The sequence below is a fragment of the Aquila chrysaetos genome, chromosome 10, assembly GCF_900496995.4.
Source record: "Aquila chrysaetos chrysaetos chromosome 10, bAquChr1.4, whole genome shotgun sequence".
Classification (NCBI taxonomy): Eukaryota; Metazoa; Chordata; class Aves; order Accipitriformes; family Accipitridae; genus Aquila; species Aquila chrysaetos.
Genome location: NC_044013.1, coordinates 6,003,031 through 6,025,408, shown reverse-complemented (window position 1 = coordinate 6,025,408; position 22,378 = coordinate 6,003,031). Strand labels below are relative to the sequence as shown.

The following is a 22,378-nucleotide window of genomic DNA, read 5'->3' as shown; positions in this document are numbered from 1 at the left end:
TATTTCACGTCTAGGATGAAACGTACTTGAAACATAATTGAAATCCACTGCATTGGTTGCTTTAAAAAGTGGCAGTGGCTCAGCTGCCTGCTGTGAACCACTGCTAGAGACGCTGCCAGCGCACGTGTTCTGCCCTGTTCAGCATGTACTACTGCTCTCCCCCGTGCTCATTTGTAAATGGCTTCTGAAGACAGGTATGCAAAAGGTCAGCCACCCTTGTTTTGGCTCCCACTGGAATTAGCAGGAATCTAACGTAATGAACTGCGAGGATGCCTTCCGTACAGAGATTTTTGTAACTCTGCACTTGCACGGTAAAAAGCAAGAGTTGCCATGCAAGCTGTAGTACTAGCTCTTCAGGTCAGAGGTACCGTGAATGACAGTGCCAACGAGCTGAAGATTCTTGCACAGAAAGAAAGGCAGCTCTGTTCTCGGTGCTAGACATGAAGATGTGAAATGCAAACACCAAGGAAACCAGCCTCTGTATGAGCCAAGTGTCGAGAGCATCTTAAACCAGCTGCCTGAGTGAGTGAAAAGGCAGCTGTTGGCCAAGATGCTTCATCATCACAGAACGCATACCCCAGTAAGGTATGGGAGGCAGCAACAGGACTTCGTTAGCTGTTTTCATCAGTGATAACACACAACTGTCCAGGAGTCAATCCCTTTAGGTAATGGGTCCTTTAATTTTTTGCTATATTAATAAAAAAAGTGATCCAATTTATCTGTTTCTTTATGGAGTAAATACTCAGGAGATTTAAGAAGCAAATACACCATATCCATGAAGTGTTTATCAATGCACCCATTATGATGTATATATATATTTGCATGATCCAAAAAATTAGTATCTTCATCCAAAATACTGATGCTGGAAGGAAGGGGAAGCAATTTAGGATAGGAAAAAAAGTTCTCCAAGTCAGTTATTAAAACGTCAAGCTTACCCTTATCTTCTCCGAGTGGGTTCGGGAGACGATCCAATCTATAGTTAAAGTCACCTAGAGGAATGATGCCAAGTCTTCACTTCTTCAGTGCTTAGTTAACCAAAACATACAGTACATCCTCCAAACGTCCAGCAGAAAGGGATGCGGAAGAGAAACTGCACAAACTACTTCAAGATATTTATAAATGAATTATTAACAGTCACTTCATATCGGCTTTGAGTTACCTACATTTCTGAACAGATGAATACTCTCCTGCCTCTTCCGTTTAAAAAGTACTCCAGTTCCAGAATATAGAAAGTTTTAACATTAAGGCATACGTACAGCTATGTTGTTTGCTTTCATTTAATAAAGATCAATTTACTCATACTCAAATACATGGAATGTTGGCACAGAACTAAAGCTCTTGTGGAACAGCTACCAATCATACACAAATATTCTGTGAGGTCCTCTTGACTTGCACTTCTCTGATAGATACACCACAAAATGGCTTTAATAATACAAACTGAATGCTGGATCAAATCTCTAAATAATAAGTAGCAGTTAAAGTAAATGGTTTGCTTTATTTGTAAATTATGTACAGAATACATTTTTTTTTTTAATTATGACGGAGCAGGAGAAAGAAAACAGCCATAATTCCCAAACCGTGCTGCTTCCTTCACCTGCCGGAGATGACATCTTTCTCCGAACCAGATGTACAAAACCAGTTTGGATTTCCTCAGTTGCTGGCACACAGTCTGGAGAAACAGAGAACACTGCAGCCAAATTCAGCGCTACCAGCTTTTTATATTTTCAGCAAAATACTTCTGCTAAAACTAGTTTTCTTAGGAAAGTTTTCACAATCTTGAAAATACAATCAAGAAAAATACCAAGAAAGCTGTGGGCTAAGAAGGGCTTTACCTAACTAGCTATCAAATGAGCATAACTAGGAATAATCTGAGATTTGGTCATTCAACTTTTACCTGTTTTACAAAAGCAAGTTTGAGAAGCTAAACTAATTGACCAGTTATGCAAGTACCAGAAAACTATGTTTTTCAGTATGTTTGAGGACGATCTGGGCAATCTATCAATCAATAGAAAACTTGTCAGATTGATAAAACTTCTGTCAATGGATATTAATGATTAACATAGTACCAAGTAATCAAGTTAATGGTTAAAAAAAATGAAGGAACTAGATATAAAACTGTTTGGTAACATGTATATTTCAGCAAACAAAGATGCTACGGTAGGGTCTATGTTTTGGTGATCAGCCAACAAAGAAAATCCAACTATTTGCACATACTTAGTCCCAAAACCACAGTGAGTTATGATTTTTCATGTGAAGGCCTACTTTCGGTATCCTCCTCCTCTTCCTCTTCACAATCCCCTTCATCTGTTTGCTGTTCCAGTTCCTCTTTTGTGATCATTTCAAAGTCGTTTCCATTTCCACTACTGTGCTGGGACCTGTCGTCTTCACGCCTGTCACTGTCAGTGTCTGAATGTCGCTCTCCTCCTGAGCCGTCTGTTCCCGAGTTCCTCGTTGCTTCTGTTTTCCCATCGTCTTCTTCCTTCTTCTCACTATCTGATTTCTCCTCACTGTCGTGTTTTTGCTGCTTTTTGGATTCTGATTTTTCCTCTTTCTTTAAGTCTGCTTTTGGTCCTTTGTATTCGTGTGTGTACAGGGGCCTGAAGGAGTCAATGAATCCCACGTCTGCTGTAAGATTTGGCAGGAACCAGAAGTGATGCCTTCCTCCAGTGATGAGCCAGATGATAAGGAAAAGGATGCAGCGAGCTGTATAAAAAAGGAAAAGAGAAATTTGGGCGTTTGTTATAAACATCCACACTGTACAACTATGGTGTAAGAGATGCCCACTACTAACACTCACCCCAGGCCAGGGACAGGGGTGACATTGGGGAAAATCTCACTCTGCAACAGCACTGTGGAATAGTTTGTTCTTGCCACATCTCCCCCACCCCATTAACCAAGTATCTTATCTGTGATTTAGCTCTTAATCCCCTACAGTACCCCTGCTACAGAAATACAAGCCAAAGAAAGCTTTAAAATCCTGGTCACACCATTCTCACCACTGAATCTGGTCTGATGTACAGTTCTTGGGTTTGTTTTGCCCCCTTTTTTTTTTTTTTTTTTTTTTTTTTTTTAAACGGAGGCAGTAAACAAGTCTCCACTATACAGGAAGCACAAACAGGTGACACAAGCCGGCGCTTGCTTTCTTTCTGTGGCACAACTCCGACACCCAGTGGCCAGGAGGGAAATACATACACGGAATCGGCCTGGCTGTGGCCAACAACAACGCCCTGGGAAGTGAGTGTCACACATCTCAGACCACCTTTAAGAAGCAGGCTGTCTATCCGCCCTTTTAGACTTCACCCCCTGATAAAGTGGATATGACTGACACTTACCAACGGCAAGAAGAAGAATACTGGCGACAAAACATCCTGCGCCTACACTGAGGTAATAAACACCAACACGCATTTCTGCTGGCCAGAGCGGGAACAGAGTTGCAGCTATAACAGCAATCACTAAATAGGAAAATAAGGACAGAAGCATGAGAAGCATGATTAGTTTTTCCTGGTATATGCATAAATGTTCTAGGCTTACCATTTATTCAAGGTACCGGCTTAGCATAGTATTGAGTTACTGATAGTATTTTAGGCCTCGCCTGAAACCTTCACCGCTCCCGTTTTCGTACCAGGTAGAGAGACGACACATTCAGCAACTCTAACTCGCTGTGCTGAGTCAACAGAGCAAAGAGAACACCCCTGAGGAGAGGGCACCAGCAAAAAGGTGAGCAGGGAGCTGCCTGTAACCAGGGCAGCAGGAAACAGGGGCTGGGAGCTGGGTGGAGATCATGGTGGCCCCAAGGAATGGTCCAAGGCCTGAATATGGCCCCAAGGGATGACAGGGATTCTCAGGAAAGGTGGTTCTCTCAAGGGGAGGAAGCTGGAAGGTAGAGGTCAAGGGTGTTAGACCAGCAGTACGATGATCTGTTAGCTCACTGATGTCAGTTAACATCAATACTAAGTTAGATGAAAAAAATAAAATTAGCCGATTGGGCTTATCCTACACAAATACAAGTTCTAGGGTCAGAAAGGTATCATTCATAGTTTGAAATAATGCCTTTTAACATCTTCCACATTTGTATATAACCCCCATTTGCCTACTGGACAACTTGCTCATTAGCTTAAAGCAACGGAAATCAACAGCTTGCAAACTTGTGCAAGTTCAGACACCTGCTAAAGCATGTTTCAGCTCACTTTCTACCATGTGTAGCCCCTCCACCCTGAGATCAAAATTCATATATGATTGGTATCAAATCATGCTGAAACTGAAGAGCAAAGCTTTGTCCAGGAAAAAGACAAACTTCCCCAAGGCTTTTGATACTATGTCTACATTTACAACACGCTCACCAATATCTACTCTTACTTACCAAGTACAAGTCCCATGGCAAAAGTTTTAAAGTGAACAGGGTCATAGATCCACACGTACACCTACAACAGACATAATCTGGTTTACACTTGGAAAACAAGCTCTCTGACAAACGATTTCCTTTATTGCCTCATGCAAACCCTTACTGCCACGCTGTAACACTTGGTGCTGAACAAATGGCCCCATGGTCAGCACCGTATCGGGGTAGAGGAGCAGGGCAAGGGGTCGCGTAGCATAGGTAGGGCTATACTTTGAACAGGACTTGAAACAGGTTTCTGCCAGTTAAAGAGGTGCAAAAGGAGACAGCCAGCCAAGGGGCTGCAGGCCTGTGTGCCCGCAGCAACTGCCTTAGCTACGGGCTGATCATAATTTGAGCCTCATGGCAGGAGGCCTAAGGACACCGTGCCTCTGAGGCAGGACACAAAGCAGGGCTGGGCAGGGCACTGGCTGTGCTGGAGGGGAAGAAGGAAGGGAAGGAGTTCCCACACCGTGTAAGAAAGTCAGTGCAAATCTCAGGCCAGATCTCTCAAAGAATTACTTCATGAAAGAAGCTGTACCCACAGTAACTTACAGGGGATGTAAAATCCCAGGGAACGCAGCCAGACAGTAAAACCGATGGGGATACAGAAGATTCAGAAATATCACTGAATCAAGGGGTTTTTTATTTTTCTTTATTCATTAATGTTGTCTGGCATGAAGCCAAATAACTTTTGTAAAGAAAAAATTTCTTGGGTCCACCAAGTGGAAACAAAAAAAATACTTCTAGCTTTGAAGAGATTCCATTAAGAGAAAAAACCAGACTGAACATATGGAACAAAGCACCCAGCTGAAACGCTCAGTTCAGCTTCAGTCCCATTTGATGGCCTCAGACCAGCGTAACTGGTACCCGCTCTTCCACAGCGCGCTGTTATCTACATGTCTAAAGTTGCAACACTCAGTACCAAATGTTTGTGTGAGAACTGTGGATACATTTGAAACAGCTTTGCTCAGCCTTATTAAAAAAAAAAAAAAACAACCTTCTTGGTAAAGTGCAGGATTTTCTGAACTAGAAAAACAGGAATTTTTTTTTTTCTTACCAAACTAAACAGTTTGAATCTTAGCTATTATTAACTGTGAAAAGAAGCTGCTGATTACTAGAAACCAGGAACCTCATAGCAGAAGCCTTAATATAAACTACAAGGAGGACACCTTGGAGGCAGTAATACAGTTTTTCAGCATGATCAACAAGTATTTAATATTCTACGTCTCACAGGGTGTGAAAGGTGACCATATGCAGGTGTAGCTCTGCTGCCAGTCAACTGTTCTGTGAGCCCAAACAAACGGATGATCATGACTGGTGACTGGGCAATAAAGTAGTATGTAATACTCAGTGTTTGTAAGAGCAAAATAATGAAGAAAAGGGAAGAACCAGCTCTTATGTAAATATACAAGGATTGGCTCTAAATTAGCTACTACTGAAAAAAAAAGATTTGGGGAGTTGCAGTTCTTAAAAAAATGTCAGCTCATTAATAAACAAAAAAGTAAATGATGTTAAGACAAGAAGTAAATACTGTTATACTGCAAATATAGTACCGCACCCTCATTCTGAATGCTGCATGCCACCCCGGTTACTCCATGTAAAAGACAATAGGGAAGATCAGAGGCAGGTGTGCTTCTATACAAGGTGGGATGAAACAGAGCAAGGCAGGTTGTAAAAGAACTGACTGAGAAGAGTAAAATAAAGATACATAAAGGAAGGACATTTTCCACACAAGTGATTTATTTACAGCGCTCACTGCCATGTATGTTTTATAACCAAAGGTATAATCTTAGGGGAGGTTCCAGTACAGTGACACACAGCATCAACACAGAGCACAGTGTAATTTTGCTGAAGTAAAGACTTACAACTTACTCGAATCTTAAAAGCACAAATACGACTCTGTATGTTACAGGGTTGTTAAAGAACTAAATTCTTTGTCTTCCAGGAAAGCAAAGTACAGAGAAGTATTTAAGACCATAATTTCAGAGGTAAAGCCAGGATAAGAATTCAGGAATGCCTAAGCGTCACTCACCTGCTCGGATCACAAAGTCAGGCAGCCTCTGGGCGGCAGGTATTTTTGATTTCCCCTCCTGTGATTGAACATCCTGCTCTAAAGGGCTCGTGTTTTGTTTAGAAATATTTCAGCATGACAGTGGCCACAGGATAATTTGGGCTGCAAGGGACCTCAGGGGGTCTCTAGGGCACCCTCCTGTTCAAAGCAGGGTCAGCTGTGAGGCCAGTCCAGGTTACTCGGGGGCCTACCCAGTCCAGTCTTGAAAGCCTCTGGGCAGGGAGGCTCTGGGCAGCCTGCTCCAACACCCCATCACACCCTGAAGACAAACATTTCACCTCATGGCCGCTAACACGTAATCTACTGGCAATTAAGGTTTCTTTTAGATTTTTTAAGTTACTGTCCTACATTTATCTCCCTCCAACCTCCTTGCAAATATCTAAAAATCTGATGTTTCAAGATCAGCCATCACATTGCCATTAATTTTTCTTTCAACATGTCAAGAAAGAGTTTGCAGAAGTCCAGTAATTAACTTATTATCTGAAAATAGTACACTGTCACTAAAAGTTAGAAAGCACCTGTAAGTATTACCTCATTTCCATCCAAGAAAACTTGGTCTTCGTGTGGCTCAAGTTTAAATTTCCTCTTAGTTTCCTTTTTCTTGGGTGTTCCTGGGGTCTCATCCTGAGGACAAACGCAAATTATATACATTAAAAAAATAATTTTAAAAATTAAGAGGGTTTTAATTTCTATTATTTTAATATATTGAGTCTGATAACTTTTCAGAAACTTAACATCATGTTCACACCTTTTTTTTTTTTTTTTAAGTAAAGATGCGTTATTTCCTCCTGTGCTCATTTATTACCAACTGGGTACCTCAAAAATAAAAGGAAAATTGTAAGGAAAGAGAAATTTTATTTTTAGTTAGTGTCTAAGGACTAGACTATGACCTCAGGATTACATTATGTCTTCAAATGGATAGCAAAGCTCCACTAATATTAACAGAAAGTCTACACAAATACAAAGAACAGGGTACAACACTTCATAATCACTAACTTTATTATTTGGTACCTTGGTGCCATACAGACCACATGGGCTTCCTTTCAGAATCAGTTTCTGCCTGTTTATTCTCTATCCTCCTCAATCTCTTTCTGGATCTTGTGCTTCCTCTTCCCTGTCTCCTGCTTCCTTCTCTTTGCTCATTTCTTTGCTTGAAATTAACTTCCTGATTTTTGTCCTGTTGTTGTTCAAGTTATTATCCATTGGCTTATATAATCCACCAAAATACCAGTTCAATAAATAATGGTTAGTTTAAAAATTAACATTACATTTAATAATGTAACTCTCCAGATGACAGGGAATTGGAGGAGTTCATAACTCTCATAACCAGCATTTTAAAGTACCTCAAGAGTTAGATAATCTACTGGCTTCTATGTTTAGACTGCCAGCAAGATTGTTTTAATTCTGTATTAGCCATGTAGCTTTCTTCTGAGATCTAGACCTTTGTACACGTAGACTACCCTCTCACTAAACATGCTATTATTTCACTTAGGAGTGTCTGAATGGCAGTAACTTTTGAGCACTATCCTACTAACTCTCACTGGATTCCTACCATGGCATATAGAAGAAAAAACACATGCCCTCATCAAGTTTCTCCTGCAGATCCCTAATAGTTTAATTTAGGATTCCTGTTCTGCTAATAAATCAGGAATGAAAACATGAAAAAACACATGAAAACTTGTACAGTAATAATAGTTTGAACTTTAAAGAAAGTAAATCAGAAGTCTGTGAAAGCTAGGCATTATGCAGATTAGTAATGGAGCTGTCATACACAAAAACAGCCCACTACTACAGAGCTATTTACAAGCACCAAGTATCAAATATTACATTCCAAGCATTCTTATTACCAAACACTGCAAAATTGTTTTTGTTTCACATGTGCAGCTGCACTGTTCTGAGACATTAGGTCACATGCCTATGTGTCCTCTCTCTATGCTAACGTAGACTTGTACAAAGCATCATTGCTCGCTACAGCTGAAGAGAAACAGTTTTTGATTAACTCAGCCCACATTAGAAGATGATGAGGTACACAAAGGCCCAACTGAAGCCTCTTTTTTGATCTAGATCAAAATCAGAACAACTCCAAAGTTAAAAAAAAAAAAAAAAGCAGCATATTTTAGAGATGAAAACAGGCAAAAAAAGGTATGTCACATTTTAGAACAACTAACCATATTTTTAAGCCAATGTAACCTTAACAGTCAGTTAACGTATTCTCTGTTACAGGTTTGTCTCTTCTCTTACTGATAGTACTTACCTTCTTACACTCCTCTTTTTCACCATCCTTTTTCTTTTCCTTTTCTTTCTCCTTCTTAGTTTTTTCCTCTTTGCCACTTTCCTTCTTGCTCTTTTTCTCCTCTTCTTTCCCACTCTCAGCCTTTCCTTTTTCCTTTTCTTTCTTTGCATCCTTGTCAGGTTTCATTTTCATCACTTTTAATGCTCGATGAAAGAACTGTTTTTTCAGGAGTCTTAAAATGGAAAAAGTTAAATGATACATTTAAGTGTGGCTGTGATAATAACGTTTACACTCAATTATGTTATTAGATACCATCCTAGATTATCTAATAAAAACATGAATAGTGTGACTGAAAGACAGAGGTCACCATCATCTGCTCTATTTACAACTAAATACAACAGACCTAATTATCCCGTGTCTCACCCCTTGCTCTGTGGTTTTTTGTTCATCTGTTCAAAACTGGGTAAAACCTATACTTTTCTGTGGCAGCATTTTGCATAGATATAAATGAATACACAGGATGTAGGATGGAGAAAGCCACCAGGTCAATTTCATTATCTTTCCCATTGATGCAACTCCATCCAATATTTATTTTCGAGTTCACGTCAATGTATTTCACAGCAAAAATAAGAAAGTGGACATACAGCTTATCAGGTTCTTTGGTAAGTGGTGCACGATGAATAAAATCACGCTGTTGAAACTGTGGTGCATATGCAAGCATTCCATTCACATCAGCTACAAACATACCTTATAGCAAGCATATCTATGGCCAGTGGGGCACCAAGAAGTAGTATTTGGTAGTCCTAAAGCTGTCACCAACAAGTAACGTCCTTGAAAGGATCATAGCCAAACTCAGAATAGGAAAAGCACTGCAGAATACTGCTCTTCAGACTGAGAGGAAGCAGTGGGGTGTGAAATCAAGCACACACCCCAAAAATCCTCATCCTATGCATCAAATTGATTTGCTTTGTCCTTGATTTCTTTCATCTCTTGCTGCAGACCAAATCCTTATGCTGGACTGCTTGTTGAATTAGGAAAACTCGCTAAAGAGAGAGAAGTCATTCTACCAATTTAACTTATGTGCATGCTGACTATCAAGCAGAGTTGTTTCAGGTATGTAAAAAAAACTTCCTTCAGACAACTGTTGACACAGATTCTCCTCCTAGCAACAGAAAATCTCTTGTTTGGGAGAAACTACTTTTCTTCACAGCTGGAAGTTTAGGGGGCTCAGGTATTGAGCAGCCCACAGGACAAGCCTGGCCTGCAGAACTGCTCTTTCACTTGCAGGAGCTACCTCTGCCTCTGATGGAAGATAAAAAGAGAGTGCTGTGCAAGACCTACTGCTCAGAGCATGCAGCCATGGTATCAGTGCGGCCAACAGCCAGGTCCTGAAGCGGGACAGACCTTGATATAACTAATGAAGTCCAGATTGCTTGCCGATTCCCAACTTGTTAACCCTCTGTAGATCTGCTGAACAAAGTATTACTGACGTAGCTCATTTGTGAACAAAACACCTCAAAAGAAAACTTACTGAACTTAGATCAATAAGTAAGTGTACCGGGAGACCTTATGTACTGGAACAGCATTATGAATTCAGTTAGTAACTTGTTTTAAATATGCAACTGATCGATGCAATTGACACAGAATGAAGGAACAGGATCTGGCGTTTGGTTTTTGTTTGATAGGGCAGGTAAAACAAGCAACAGCCTCACCAAGAGAGTTAAGGTACTCGTTTTTAATATTAATAAGGGCCTAAGCAGCCTCTTACACTGAAGGGATTATTTTTGTATTAAGATACTCCTCCATCCCTTCCAAAAGGCAAAGGAAGTAGACAGTGCTAATGTTTAAAACTCTGAGAACAGCTTCAGTGACCAAAGGTGGCCTTAGCGTTATTAGCAATATAGAAGCGAGCAAGAGAAACCAAACTGCAGACATGGTACGGTGCCAAATGGATCATCAGGGCACAAAATGATACTGGTGATAAAGGTCAGTGCCAGGGAACAGAGGGTTGAACTGATTTTCTTTGCACACTACACAGGCATTCTTTACACTCCTGGAGCTGAAGGACTTAACCAACTGTTGTCTCATCTGATGCTTTAGGAACTGAAGAACAAACATACAGACTCCCGTCTCAGTCCAAAGACTCTGGAAGGGAAAACTTATTTTTATGCTTGCATTAAAACAATATTTTTTTCTAAACTTCTTGAAGAAACCAGCAAAAGGATTAAAGTTCAAACACAGAATCAGCCCTGCCTCAGCCCTGGAACTGGGTAGAAGAATCTCACCTTACTGTGTGGCTATCTAATAGAGGCCAGGAAAAAAAGGCTAAATATCAGCCCTATTCTTCATTTCTAAATAGTTTTCACAGAACTCTCCAAGTGTAGACAGTCCTCTTAACCCTATGTGTCTGCCCCAAATGAGGTACAGTCACAATATGCCATTCATCTAAACAAAGCACTTCAAGTACACTAAGCAGCAGGGACTCACCATTTGAGAGACATGAATTGAACCTCCAAGGCCAGCTCCTGCCATGATGGCAGACTAGGTACATGGGAAGGAGAGATTTGAGAGCTCTAACCCTACTAACTTAAAATAACTATAAAATTCAGGAAAATAATTTTGTTCATCTTGCTGCCCCAAGCAGCATAATGAAAACATGAGAGAGTTTTGAGAACAAAGATGAAGAAACTACATTGTTTCCACCCTCAAACAGAGTAATAAAAATACAATCATTATTTTTACATACAACCACAAATGTTTTAGAATGCACAAAGCCTAAGTGAAATTGGTTCCTAAATAACTAAGGCATCTTGACAACTATACTCATTAATAAAATTGACAAATTGGGCGAGGTCATACCTGTTGCAATAATCAACTACAGACTCTCGGGTTGTAAATAAAGCCTCTTCTCCTTTCTTTGCCTTTGCCCATTTAGAATCCAGGAGGCAATCCACAGCTTTTGAGGCTAGAGGGAAAAATGGAATTAAAAATGCATTAAAATTAATGACATTTATTTTAACATTTAGTCTACATTCCTTGCACAAACCAACCAGTCAGTCGGTTCTGGTGATGTTCCACATCCTCTCAATCTTTAGAGTAAGACTATTCTGAAACACAGCACTCTTGACAACTACACACTTTTAAATCACAAAGCGAAAAGTTTATTGTGTTTACTTCAGGCCAGTATTAATTTTATGGCTATCTAATGCCTAGATAAGTTTTCAAAACCAAACTGTAAGACCAGTACTTACTACATAAAGCACTAATAATAAAAACAAAACAGCCCCCCCCCCCCACCCCGTACAATGTTAGAAGAAGAAAGTTTAATTCTCTGGTTAAAAGTAACCCTACCAATAAAATAATCAACTCGGTGGCCCATCATGTTGGTGGATTTTGTTGGACAGTTGAAACGTAAGTATTTAGCAACAGCCTTCTCCTCTTTGAATGGCTCACCAACCTCCTACAATAGTAAAAGTGCAAAATTAATACAGTTTTAAACACATAGGAAAGAGACTCATTTGGGGTCAAAAATCAGATATTATAAAGTCCTCATCATTTTATGGCCATATATAAATAACAAATAAAAGGTAAAAGATGTGAAAATAGGGCAAGTCATTTTTCCCAAGAACTTTCTGCCTACATAAAGTAAAAAAGCAGGAATTCTGAAGTTAGATGATCTGAAGGTAACAGCTACAAACTCCTTTAATGGCTCTGTAAAAAGAGCAAACTAAAGGAGGAACTAAGAGGAAAGCACTGGGCACATGGAAAGCTGCTTAAGGCACATAAACTTGGATGAAAACAGTTGTGAAGCTGAGAGCAAAGAAAAACAAGAGTGAGGAATGAGCATGTATGAAATGACAGCAATGCAGGCATATTGACAGAATACAAAGCAGCTTGAATTTCATGTGAAAGAGGAGAAAACCACGTTGAAAAGAAGTTGATTTGGCTAGAAAATTTCAGTACCACTGCATGACTACAAAATGACTTTTAACTTCAGAGTATCACCGAGGAGATTCTTCCAATCTAGAGATGAGGAACATCAGTATGAAGCACAGCAGGATGAAGTACATGAATGTCAAAACAGCCATTTTAGGAAAAGGAAGCCCTTCACCTGCACACATTCATAAATTCTGTACATTTACCAACTTGCAGAGAGGTAGCAGAATTCAAACATTTGTAAGACAGAAGGATAGAGATGGGCATTTTTAATTATGTAAAATTAAGACCTAATATTTGTAAGCAGGAAAGGAAGACCTTTCTAATGTTCCTGCTTCACAAAAACGTATCTGAAACAAACATTTGGCATATTACACCGACTCATGCAAACTTCCTCAAAAATTCCTTTCTGTAAGAGTGCTTTTAATCAGTAAAGCTTAATTCTCCAAATCCCCCTGCTACTCACAGATCAATAACAGCAAAACACTAAGACATCTTTTCAGACTGCCAGCACCTTTTCTGTACCTATTCTTCTCATGCTGGCCAAAGAAATAGATTACAGAAGCCACAAAACAGATTGGTGATTTACAGGAATATATAGAATTCAAAGATTCTATCTAAAGACATAATGTTTTCAAAGGTCAATAAACGTATACAACCTCCATTACTGCTTTTAAGATGTATAATCATAATACCGCAAGAAGCATGTGAAGTGAAAATGCAAGGTCAAATACGTGTTGTTACACCAGAATAAAAACCTCAGACGGTGAGAGCTGTTAATTTTCAACAGTTTGCACAGCTAACTTTCAAAATGAACTGGTTAATGAATTATCCTTCTAGATGGGATTATTGCTTTTCCTATCTGAGGACAATTTTAAAGAGAATAATATAGACATAAGATATCCAAATGACCAAAAGCACTCCATAGTTTGTTAGTTCTGAAATGACTGACATTTTTTAAGCCTAATTTCTTTATATGTATGCAGAAATATGCTCTCATACTCACCAGTTAGACAGTTTTAAAAACATGCCTAAATTAAGCCAGATGACCCTAACAGTCCTCATATAGATTAAATTAACGCTTTCTCTATGTTCAATCCTTTTTTCCCCCCACAATTTAAAAAAATGTGTATAACTCATGGAGAACTATTCACAACTAACAGTGCATGTATGCACAAAATTTATATACTGTGGTTTGATGTCCCCTTATATGGTACAGTTGTACCAGCAATTGTAAATCACTGATGATGCTACCAAGTTTGGTACCGAAACAGATCTGGTTTAATAGCAATAGAATCAGTTACAATGCATTTAGGGAAAATGAGTGAACGTGTACCATCATCACCATATGGCACACATGCTAAGCCACCATGGAGACTGATGACTACATGCAGCAATTGTATTTCAAAATAATGCTTTTCTAGTATTTCCTACCAGCAAATTAAACCTGGAACAACAACTCACAAGGCAAATGTTGTTCTTCACAGCACAGATAGTAAAACAGTCAGAGAAGCTACAGATACATCAACGTTAATTCCTCTGCTAGGTTTTGGGTTTGTTTTTTTCTTCCTAAAATATTTATGATTCTGCTAGGTCATGTGATGCGCTACACAGGCAGTGGCTGGCACCAGGAGATTTTTTTTTTTGATTGCTCCTTACTATCTATTGCTTTGTCCTTTTCTGTGGGATAGTTTCATAACATCCCAAACAAAAAAACGCTTCCCTGTGAGAGAGACTGCCAGTTTAACTGAACTCATTCTGTGAAAGTTTCCCCTGCAATTTAATCGCCATTTTTCATCCTATTTTCATCCCTTTTATTTGCAGAGCCAGGCTTCTGTTAAAATATTAAAACAGATGACTGACAGAAAATAACATTGCATTCCACCATAAAGTGAAATCAACAAAAGCACTGAAAATGTCAGTATCCTAAGCAAAACTTTTTCAAGATGCAGTTCAACTGATCTTTATGTTCAGTTGTAAAAAAAGCCAAAACCCAGGCATTTTAAGCCTCCTTATACATTCAGAAAAAGATTATACAAATGAAGTCAAGGGATAGTTCTCAATAAATTATAAAGCTTTAAAACGGATGACACAGCCTTAAAAAGCACATGAAAACTTTCTGATATTTCAAGTTTGCTTTTATAAGAAAGACAGAAAGATTCAAGAAACACCTCAGGCAATATGTTTCTGGAATGTTGTAAAATGTCTTCTCAGTTAAAATTCTATGATTAAACTGTTTTCAATTAATAAAAAAATAGGATAGTGTCAAGCTTCCAAATATTTCTGCTCTAGATTTTGGTTTAGACCCTTGCATCTACTTTAATTTTATATATGGAAAACTGCATGTTGTCACTAGACAGCATGTAAAATTTAGAGATTTATGATCCCTGATAATTTACAAACTCTGGAAGAATGCCATTAAAAATAAAAATCAAACCCAATTTCTTATTTGTCTAGACAGAAGAACTCCATCTACAGGAAGACAGGAAAAGCAGTGCTCAAGTCTACCTACTTACTAGAAATGCACTAACATTTTAGAATTTTTAAGAATAATTCTCAAGCATTCCTATCAAAATTCTGCCCTATATGTATTCATAAAATGACACAGAGATTTTTCAAACCTAGGGACCTTCCAGACCCACTGAAGTGAAAGGAAAACCCTACTCAAATTCACTTTTTACCATCATCTCCCAAATCAAAGTATAGCACAGTGCATTCTGAACTTCCTTCAATACACTGATGTAGTTTCCAGTTAATTCAACCTCCAGCTGGGACTGCAGCAGAAGAGAGGCCTGTATACATTAAAAATAAAACCATCTGAACTGAGCTATTAAAACTAGTTTGCCCATGAGCTTCCTTCTCCCTCTCATCTCTACCTAAGTATGATTTATTCAGGCTGTCTTACTCCTCGGAATCACTCAATGGATGTCAAAAGGCCAGAGCATATTTGTGCTTTGAAATTTCACTCATTTTTTTTTCCCCTTTGCATCACAGTTGCGAGAAGACAGGCACAACCCAAGACAGGATGATTTCCTTCCACAACACTGTAATGTAAACAAGGTTTCTCGAAAATCAGAACAGAGTAAACGATGACTACACTAACAAGACAAGTTATCTCATGTGCAGACAAACACATTACAAGGATTTATCTTCCTCTGTTTCAAAGGAGTCATCAAAATTATTTGATTTCAATAAAATTAATATCCTCTTTACTTCTTTGCTCCTACATCTGAGAACCTAGATTTTCAGAACACTGTCCCTCAGAGAAGACTTCTGAAGCCTAATAGTTTATGCAGTTTTCAGATAAGGAAAAGAAGAAATTTAAGCACATTTGTCACGCGCAGCCTGTTTTTCAAGCTGAGATGTTATGTCAAAAATGACACTATGTCAACCCATGTTCCATTCCTCATATCTCTCCTCATATTATAAGGACACGACAACTGCATTACCATCATCTTCTCTGAAGATGGTTTGAGCACATCAAAGCTTGGGTTGAATCGCAACATTACCTTTTTCCTTTCCCTGTTGACTCTCAGGACCTTAGACTAGAAGATGTTCTGTGGCAAGAGAGTGGGGGGTACTCATGCATCCTGCTGAAACATTTATACTTTGCCTAAAATAAATCAAGGTGCAGCAGGACAGAGAAAAAGCATACGAACTAGCATAATTCGATGGAACGCTGGGTGGGAGTGGGTAGGGGGGAAACAAACACATTAGGGTCTTAAGACTTGCTCTTAGGACTCCATCTATATTTTCTTCAGTGACTAATAAACATAAAATTGTCCAACTCTTGCATGGATGACCAGTACGTGGATTGCCTCCGGTCTCTTAAAAGAAACTGTGGCAGAGCCATGCAGAGAAACCAGTTCTTCTGGATTACCGTGGCTGTGTGCTAGCCACAAGACATTAACTTTTCTTTACAGAAAAAGATTAATGGATATTTTATTTTTATAGGATATGTATAGGACAAAAAAAGTATTTGTTTTCTTTCTTCTTTCTTTTCAGCCATCACCAATTTTTTTGATCAAAAGCTGTAAACACACAGAGTTCTAAAACACATGCCAAAGGAGCAATGTACAGTACTTTGAAACCAAAACATGCCAGCTTCAGTCCTCTTCTAACCCTAGGCCAGTCGTTTTGACTTTTTCCCTTCCCACCTCCAAAAACGTAACTCAGATTTTTCAAAAGACAGCGATTGTTGTTTTACTGACAAGTGGAGCTGCTACTTTTAATTCCTATTTTTCCGTTTTCCCCCACCTCAACCTTTGTTTCTTCCTTCTTTATCACCTGATACCACTCACTTTCAAAGAAGCTATTTAGCCATTCCCCTTTGTTATCATCCCACTCAGCTTTACTAGAATTTATGAGAAAATAAAGACAAATAGGCAAGCTGGATTAAAATCTGTGTCACTGGAAAACCATTGTACTGTCATTTCTGAAGATCCTTTCCATACTTATTCACAAAAAACTGTAGCACATGAAGCAGTGATGGAGCTGTTGCACATTTTCCTTCCAGCCGAGCCCAAATCAAGACACAACAGAACTGTAGGCTACAACAGTTAATATTGACTAGTAGATATCCTTCACCAGGAGAATCTCAAAGCTTGAATCCAGTAATTCAAGAGAAAAAAAAAAAGTCAACAAGGAAGGCATGTGTCATTAATGGCATGTACACGCCATTGATGCCACCTCAGCCATCAATTTGCAGTGACACATTTGCCTAAGAACTGTTTTCTCTATTCATAAGGACAGTATTTATATGCATTAACATTTCTAGAGCAAAGGACGCAGCACTAGGGTGCTATGCAAGTGCTATTAATTGCAAAGCAAAGATAAACCAAACTTCACATGGGCCGAATAAAATCGTGCACAATGGAATCCAGCCAATGTAATTAAAACTTAATGCCTACTTAACAGTCAAATTGCAGACCTGCCAACAAAGTGCCACGTGTTACTGCTGAATGCTTGTCAAAGTAACCAACTCTGAAGATTTTGTGCTTAAGTGAATATTCCAGGATACCTATGGAACCATATTTTTTTCCAAGGTATGAAATAGCTTTGATCAGGTTGCTGGAGTTAACAGGCATTCAAAGACACCTCCCATCTTTTGAGATGTATCTGTCTAAAGAAAAAATATTAAACTAGCCATTAGGTAACATATGTTGTTTTTCTTTTAATAAGTCCTTTAGATACAGCAAGCATTCTCGATTTCAGAAATTTTTATCACGTGGAAGCCCACTGGCTTGAGCAATCTGGATCCTACAGACCAGACTCTTTTCACCACCGCATGTCTGAAGTAATCTCCATGTTAATTACAGTTAAAGTACAGTCAGGAATGACACTTTGAAAACTGTACCTCTAAAATGTCTTTATTCAAACTTTTGAAGTTAAGATTTCTGCAACTTCCATAACTTTCAGCTTGTCACCAGAGGAAAAGTCTAAGCTATTACAGGTTGGTCAATGTGTCTTTTTAGGAAAATGCATTCTATAAAGTAAATCTTGCCTATTATCACTTCTGATGGAAAACACAGAAAGTAGACTTGACAGAACTTTGAACTATTTTATTGAGACTTTTTTCATGTGTCACCTCACGTGTAGCTAGCTGACTTAACTACCATGATTTCAATCCTGATGGCAGACATAAAAACCTATAAAAATTATTCAGAACCCAGGTTCTGTACACATAGTATTTGTAATCGAACTCTATTACATCAGCCTCTTCCACAGCTAAACACACCGTCTCCTCCTAAGAACTCTACTCTTGTCAAGAAATACAGCTCTACTTAATTACAATGGGGTATTCAAATGTCAGACTTGCATACAGTATGAAAAATAATCTCTTTATTAAGGGTACACATCACCCTAAAATAAGTACACACTTCTAAAGCACTTGAAACACCTACAAATAAAAATCCCAGACTTCATTTTAAAAGAAGAAACTTGCAGCATTATCCTGAAACATGATAATCATACTGTAACTATGCCAATAAAATTCAAAAAGCTTAAAAAAACCCACCCAAAACCAACTACCAAGAAAAATACATGTTGTTTTATTCACTGACTAATTAAGAACACCCTTTGAGCATTCAACGATATTCTTTATTCACTGTCTTGTCTTCCCATTGTTGTTGGCATACACTGGGAAACTATTAAGATGCAATACACATTCATCTGCATAATTATATCACAAATTTAGGCCACAATCTTAAACCTTAAGTGTTAACACCGAGACATCAATTTAATTACTAACAATCTGGGAAATAGTTTTACTGCTAACAGGCTGGAAATTAAGCATGTGCTTAAGTGCCTGCAAGACCACAGCCTTGGGTATTATACAAAACATTAAATTACATTTAATTTGTTTTTGATGGATGCTTTATTGAGCTGTTGTCATCCTTGGTAAGGGACAGCCTATAATGATTATGAAAAGAGAATAATTCTGTAATGTTTTACAGTAATTCACTGAATGCCTGTGATTGATAAGGCTTGCTTAACAAGATTTTGATTAATTACTCTTTTAATTTCTCCCCCCCCCCGAAGTAATTTCAATTAAAGGGGGGGAAAAAAGAAACCATTACAAGTACAGGCACATCTCCATCTTCTTGGGGGAAGGGAAAGTGGGCTGGGAAGGGAAAGGATGAGAAGAGGAAAGGAGAGAGGAAGAGAACGAGGAAGAGAAAGGAGGGAGGGCAACCGAGCAGAAGGATGACATATGAAGTGTGCTGTTGAATGGCGCTAGGACTTCTCTCGTGATTATCTCCACTTACAGCAGAGCAATAAATCCCAAACACTATTTAGGGTTAAGAGTTAATAATACATAACGGTAACGCGCATTATATTAACTGATGCTGCAACTGTGCCCAAAACATGCATTAAAACCTCTGTAAAACTCACTGTTAAAGTTACATATTGAGAAGTCCAGACTTGCAGGTAAGTGAAAATACCTGAGCAGTCTTCACTTTGCCTTTAAGTGACACCACGTAATTACCACTACATTTTATCATGATCTCAAAGCTGATTAGGTCTATTTTTAGACACGGTTGTTTGTTTATGTTTTCTAAAAACAAATTTCCTCTCCTTACCACATCATTTCCTGGCTGGGGCACGTTTGTTTTTAAGATGCTGATACCATCTGTCCCATGTGTTTTGCTTCCCAATCGCTGGAACAGACACGCCGGGTGTCAGCTCTAGGCAAAGGCGGCTGCTCGCCTGCGTATTCTGAGTGTTGTTCTACCACATTAAGCTATTGTTCGACACTGGTAACGGCTGAGATCCTAAGTATAATACGGCGATTAAACCCAGGTAACAGCTCGATCTCTCACCCCCGCCGGTCACGGAGAAAGACGATGTGCTTCTGAGGCCGCAGACCCCGTGAGGGCAGAACCGCCGGGCCCTCGGATAAACGGGACGCCGGCGCTAACGGATGGGCCGGGCTGGCCCCGCCGGCCGCCCCTCACACCCCCGCCGCGGCCGGGGGGCCCGGGGCGGCAGCACCCGCAGCACCCCCGAAACGCTCCTCCCTGCGCTTCTCCGCCGCCCAGCGGGCTCCAGCTTTTCTCAGTATTTACTAAGATTTACGAATTTGCTAGAAAATTCTGAGGAAAAAACCTGTCGCCCGGTGCCAGCCCGGGCTTTTACGGAGCTCCGGTACGGCGCACCCCCCTCCCGCCCGGCACTCCAGGCGCCTGCGGGGCTCCCGCTGCCCCGGCGGCGGCCGAGACGAGGACCCATCCCTCACCGCCGGCTCCCGCGGGCCGCCCGGTACCGGCACGGCGAGGCCGCAGAACCGGGGCGGGGAGGGGGAATCCCCTCTGAGGGACGGCCGGGCCGCCCGACGCAGCCCACCCGGCGGGGCCGGATCACCCTGAGCACGGGGATAGGGAGCGAACCGGGCAAGGGAGGGAGAGGCTCGGCTACCTGAATCCGCTTCCTGTGCCTCCGCCGCTCCGCCATGTTGTCCCCGTCTGCTCCGCCGGTGACGTGAGGCGGGCGGGGCGGCGGCGGCGGCGGCCTCGCGAGAGGCGGCGGGAAAACCGCGCCCCCTCAGCCCGCCTCGCCTCGCCTCGCCTCAGCCCCCTCGGCGGGCGGTGCCGGTCTCTGAGGGAGAGCCGGATCGCGGCATCCCCGCGCTCGGTCTCCGCTCTGGTGGGCAGCCCCGGTGGGCCGAGGGGAGCGGGCTGGGCACCCCCCACCACCACTTCGGGCTGTCAGGGTCCCCCTGTAGCAGTCTGGTTAATCAGAAACTCCCCGCGGGGGAGATGCGGCCTCTCCTGCTTCCGTGGCCGGGCTTCACCCCGAGGTGCTCAGGCTCCACCGTCTAAAGTCCAACTCCCAAATCGGTATCGAGGACTTTTCGCCGCCCGGTTCCCTCGAAGGCAGCCAGGGCTGCGCGTCAGGGCCTACCCAGGGCAGGAGGCGGCGATCCAGCCGCGTCCCGGCCGTGTTGTCCGCTGGCTGGACGAAGGTGGGGTGCCCGTCAGCGCTCAGGGGTGTCTCTTGGTATCTGAAGAGCTAGCCTATCCTGCTGGAATAAAGGTGCTCCAGCTCTTTGGCAGTAAAAAAAAAGTAGGTGTTTAGTTTTGTTACTCCTAAATAGGACATTGGCCCTTAAGGATGCTCGAGGTAACAGGCCTTTGTTAGTTGTTACCTATTTACACAGACTCTGATTGCTCAGACCTGCTCGTATACTTAACAGAATTAGAGTCAGAAGGCAACCTATATAAAGTAAAATGGCCTTTTGTCAGAGGTTGTCACACATGTTTTCGCTATGAGATCACTCAAGTTAGCAAAATGTATTATGGTTTATCCTGGCTCCATATTTCCAAACCACACCCTGGCACTTTGGGATGGAAAAGTATGTGCAGTGCTGTATCGTCTTGTCCAGCCCTTTCAAATCTTCTTGCCCCTTCCTGTTCCTACGATTTTGGAACCTCTCAGATCGAAAACGAGGTAATTAAGAACCTAAAAGTGTTTCCAGCAGCTTATTTGACCCTGAGTCACCATGCCAGTTTTTGTGCTTTTTCTGGTACGACATCTTTTTCTTTTGAATGTTTTCCTCTTGCTGTTGCTGGGCAGAAAATCTATACAAGTTACAAATTAAGCTGACTGCAGAGTGAATGAACTATAAAAGTGTAATTCAAAAGATAAAATTGTAGGTATAGGGAATGAAAGTTTTTATGGTTACAATAAAACAATGCCTTGTAAAAAGTAGGCAAACTGCATTTATTAAAAAAAAAATACATTTTTAAGTTTGCAGTCATTTTAACCATTATTTCGTATGCTTAACTTGGAGTAACACAAAAGCACATCTGAAGTGGAGGCTTTCTTCCGGAAGAAGTTTTAGCCATCTGTAACTTACAGCTTGCTAATAATACACAATGCCTGCAGTAAGGGTTTTAGCACGGCATAGCTCAGAGCCCCTCTGCAATCCCTGCATAGGCACAAGCTGAACTTCAGCTGTGAAACTCCACCCTGCTCTACGGGAGAGGCTGTTTGGAACCGCGCTCCTGTCTGCTCACTGCCCTCCTCATGAAGACTGCAATTGCCTGGTGATGGGTCGGTCTCATTCCAGATCATCACCCCTCATACCTCTACTTTCAGGCTCTTTTAAGGTCTTACTTCCAATATGCCTTCTGTGTCTTGGAATCTACTGCTGATTCATAAACCCACCTTTAAGGCTTAGTTCTTAATTTTGCCTTTTTTTTTTTTTTTTTTTTTTTGGCATGGTATATTATCTGCAGTGCATTAAGCTGTTTGCTGA

The 22,378-nt window shown here is 40.7% G+C and overlaps 1 protein-coding gene across 1 annotated transcript; it reads right to left on the bottom strand.

Annotated features, from left to right (window-relative positions):
• Window positions 1-1,263: 1,263 nt before the first annotated feature.
• SEC62 (SEC62 homolog, preprotein translocation factor) lies at window positions 1,264-20,640 on the bottom strand. Its single transcript, XM_030028368.2, has 8 exons — window positions 20,536-20,640; window positions 12,034-12,142; window positions 11,542-11,647; window positions 8,704-8,914; window positions 6,981-7,073; window positions 4,361-4,421; window positions 3,333-3,452; window positions 1,264-2,703 (listed from the first exon to the last, which is right to left on the bottom strand). Exons 1-8 carry the CDS (start codon window positions 20,569-20,571, stop codon window positions 2,237-2,239), a joined length of 1,203 nt encoding a protein of 400 aa, XP_029884228.1. The 5' UTR covers window positions 20,572-20,640; the 3' UTR covers window positions 1,264-2,236.
• Window positions 20,641-22,378: the final 1,738 nt, after the last annotated feature.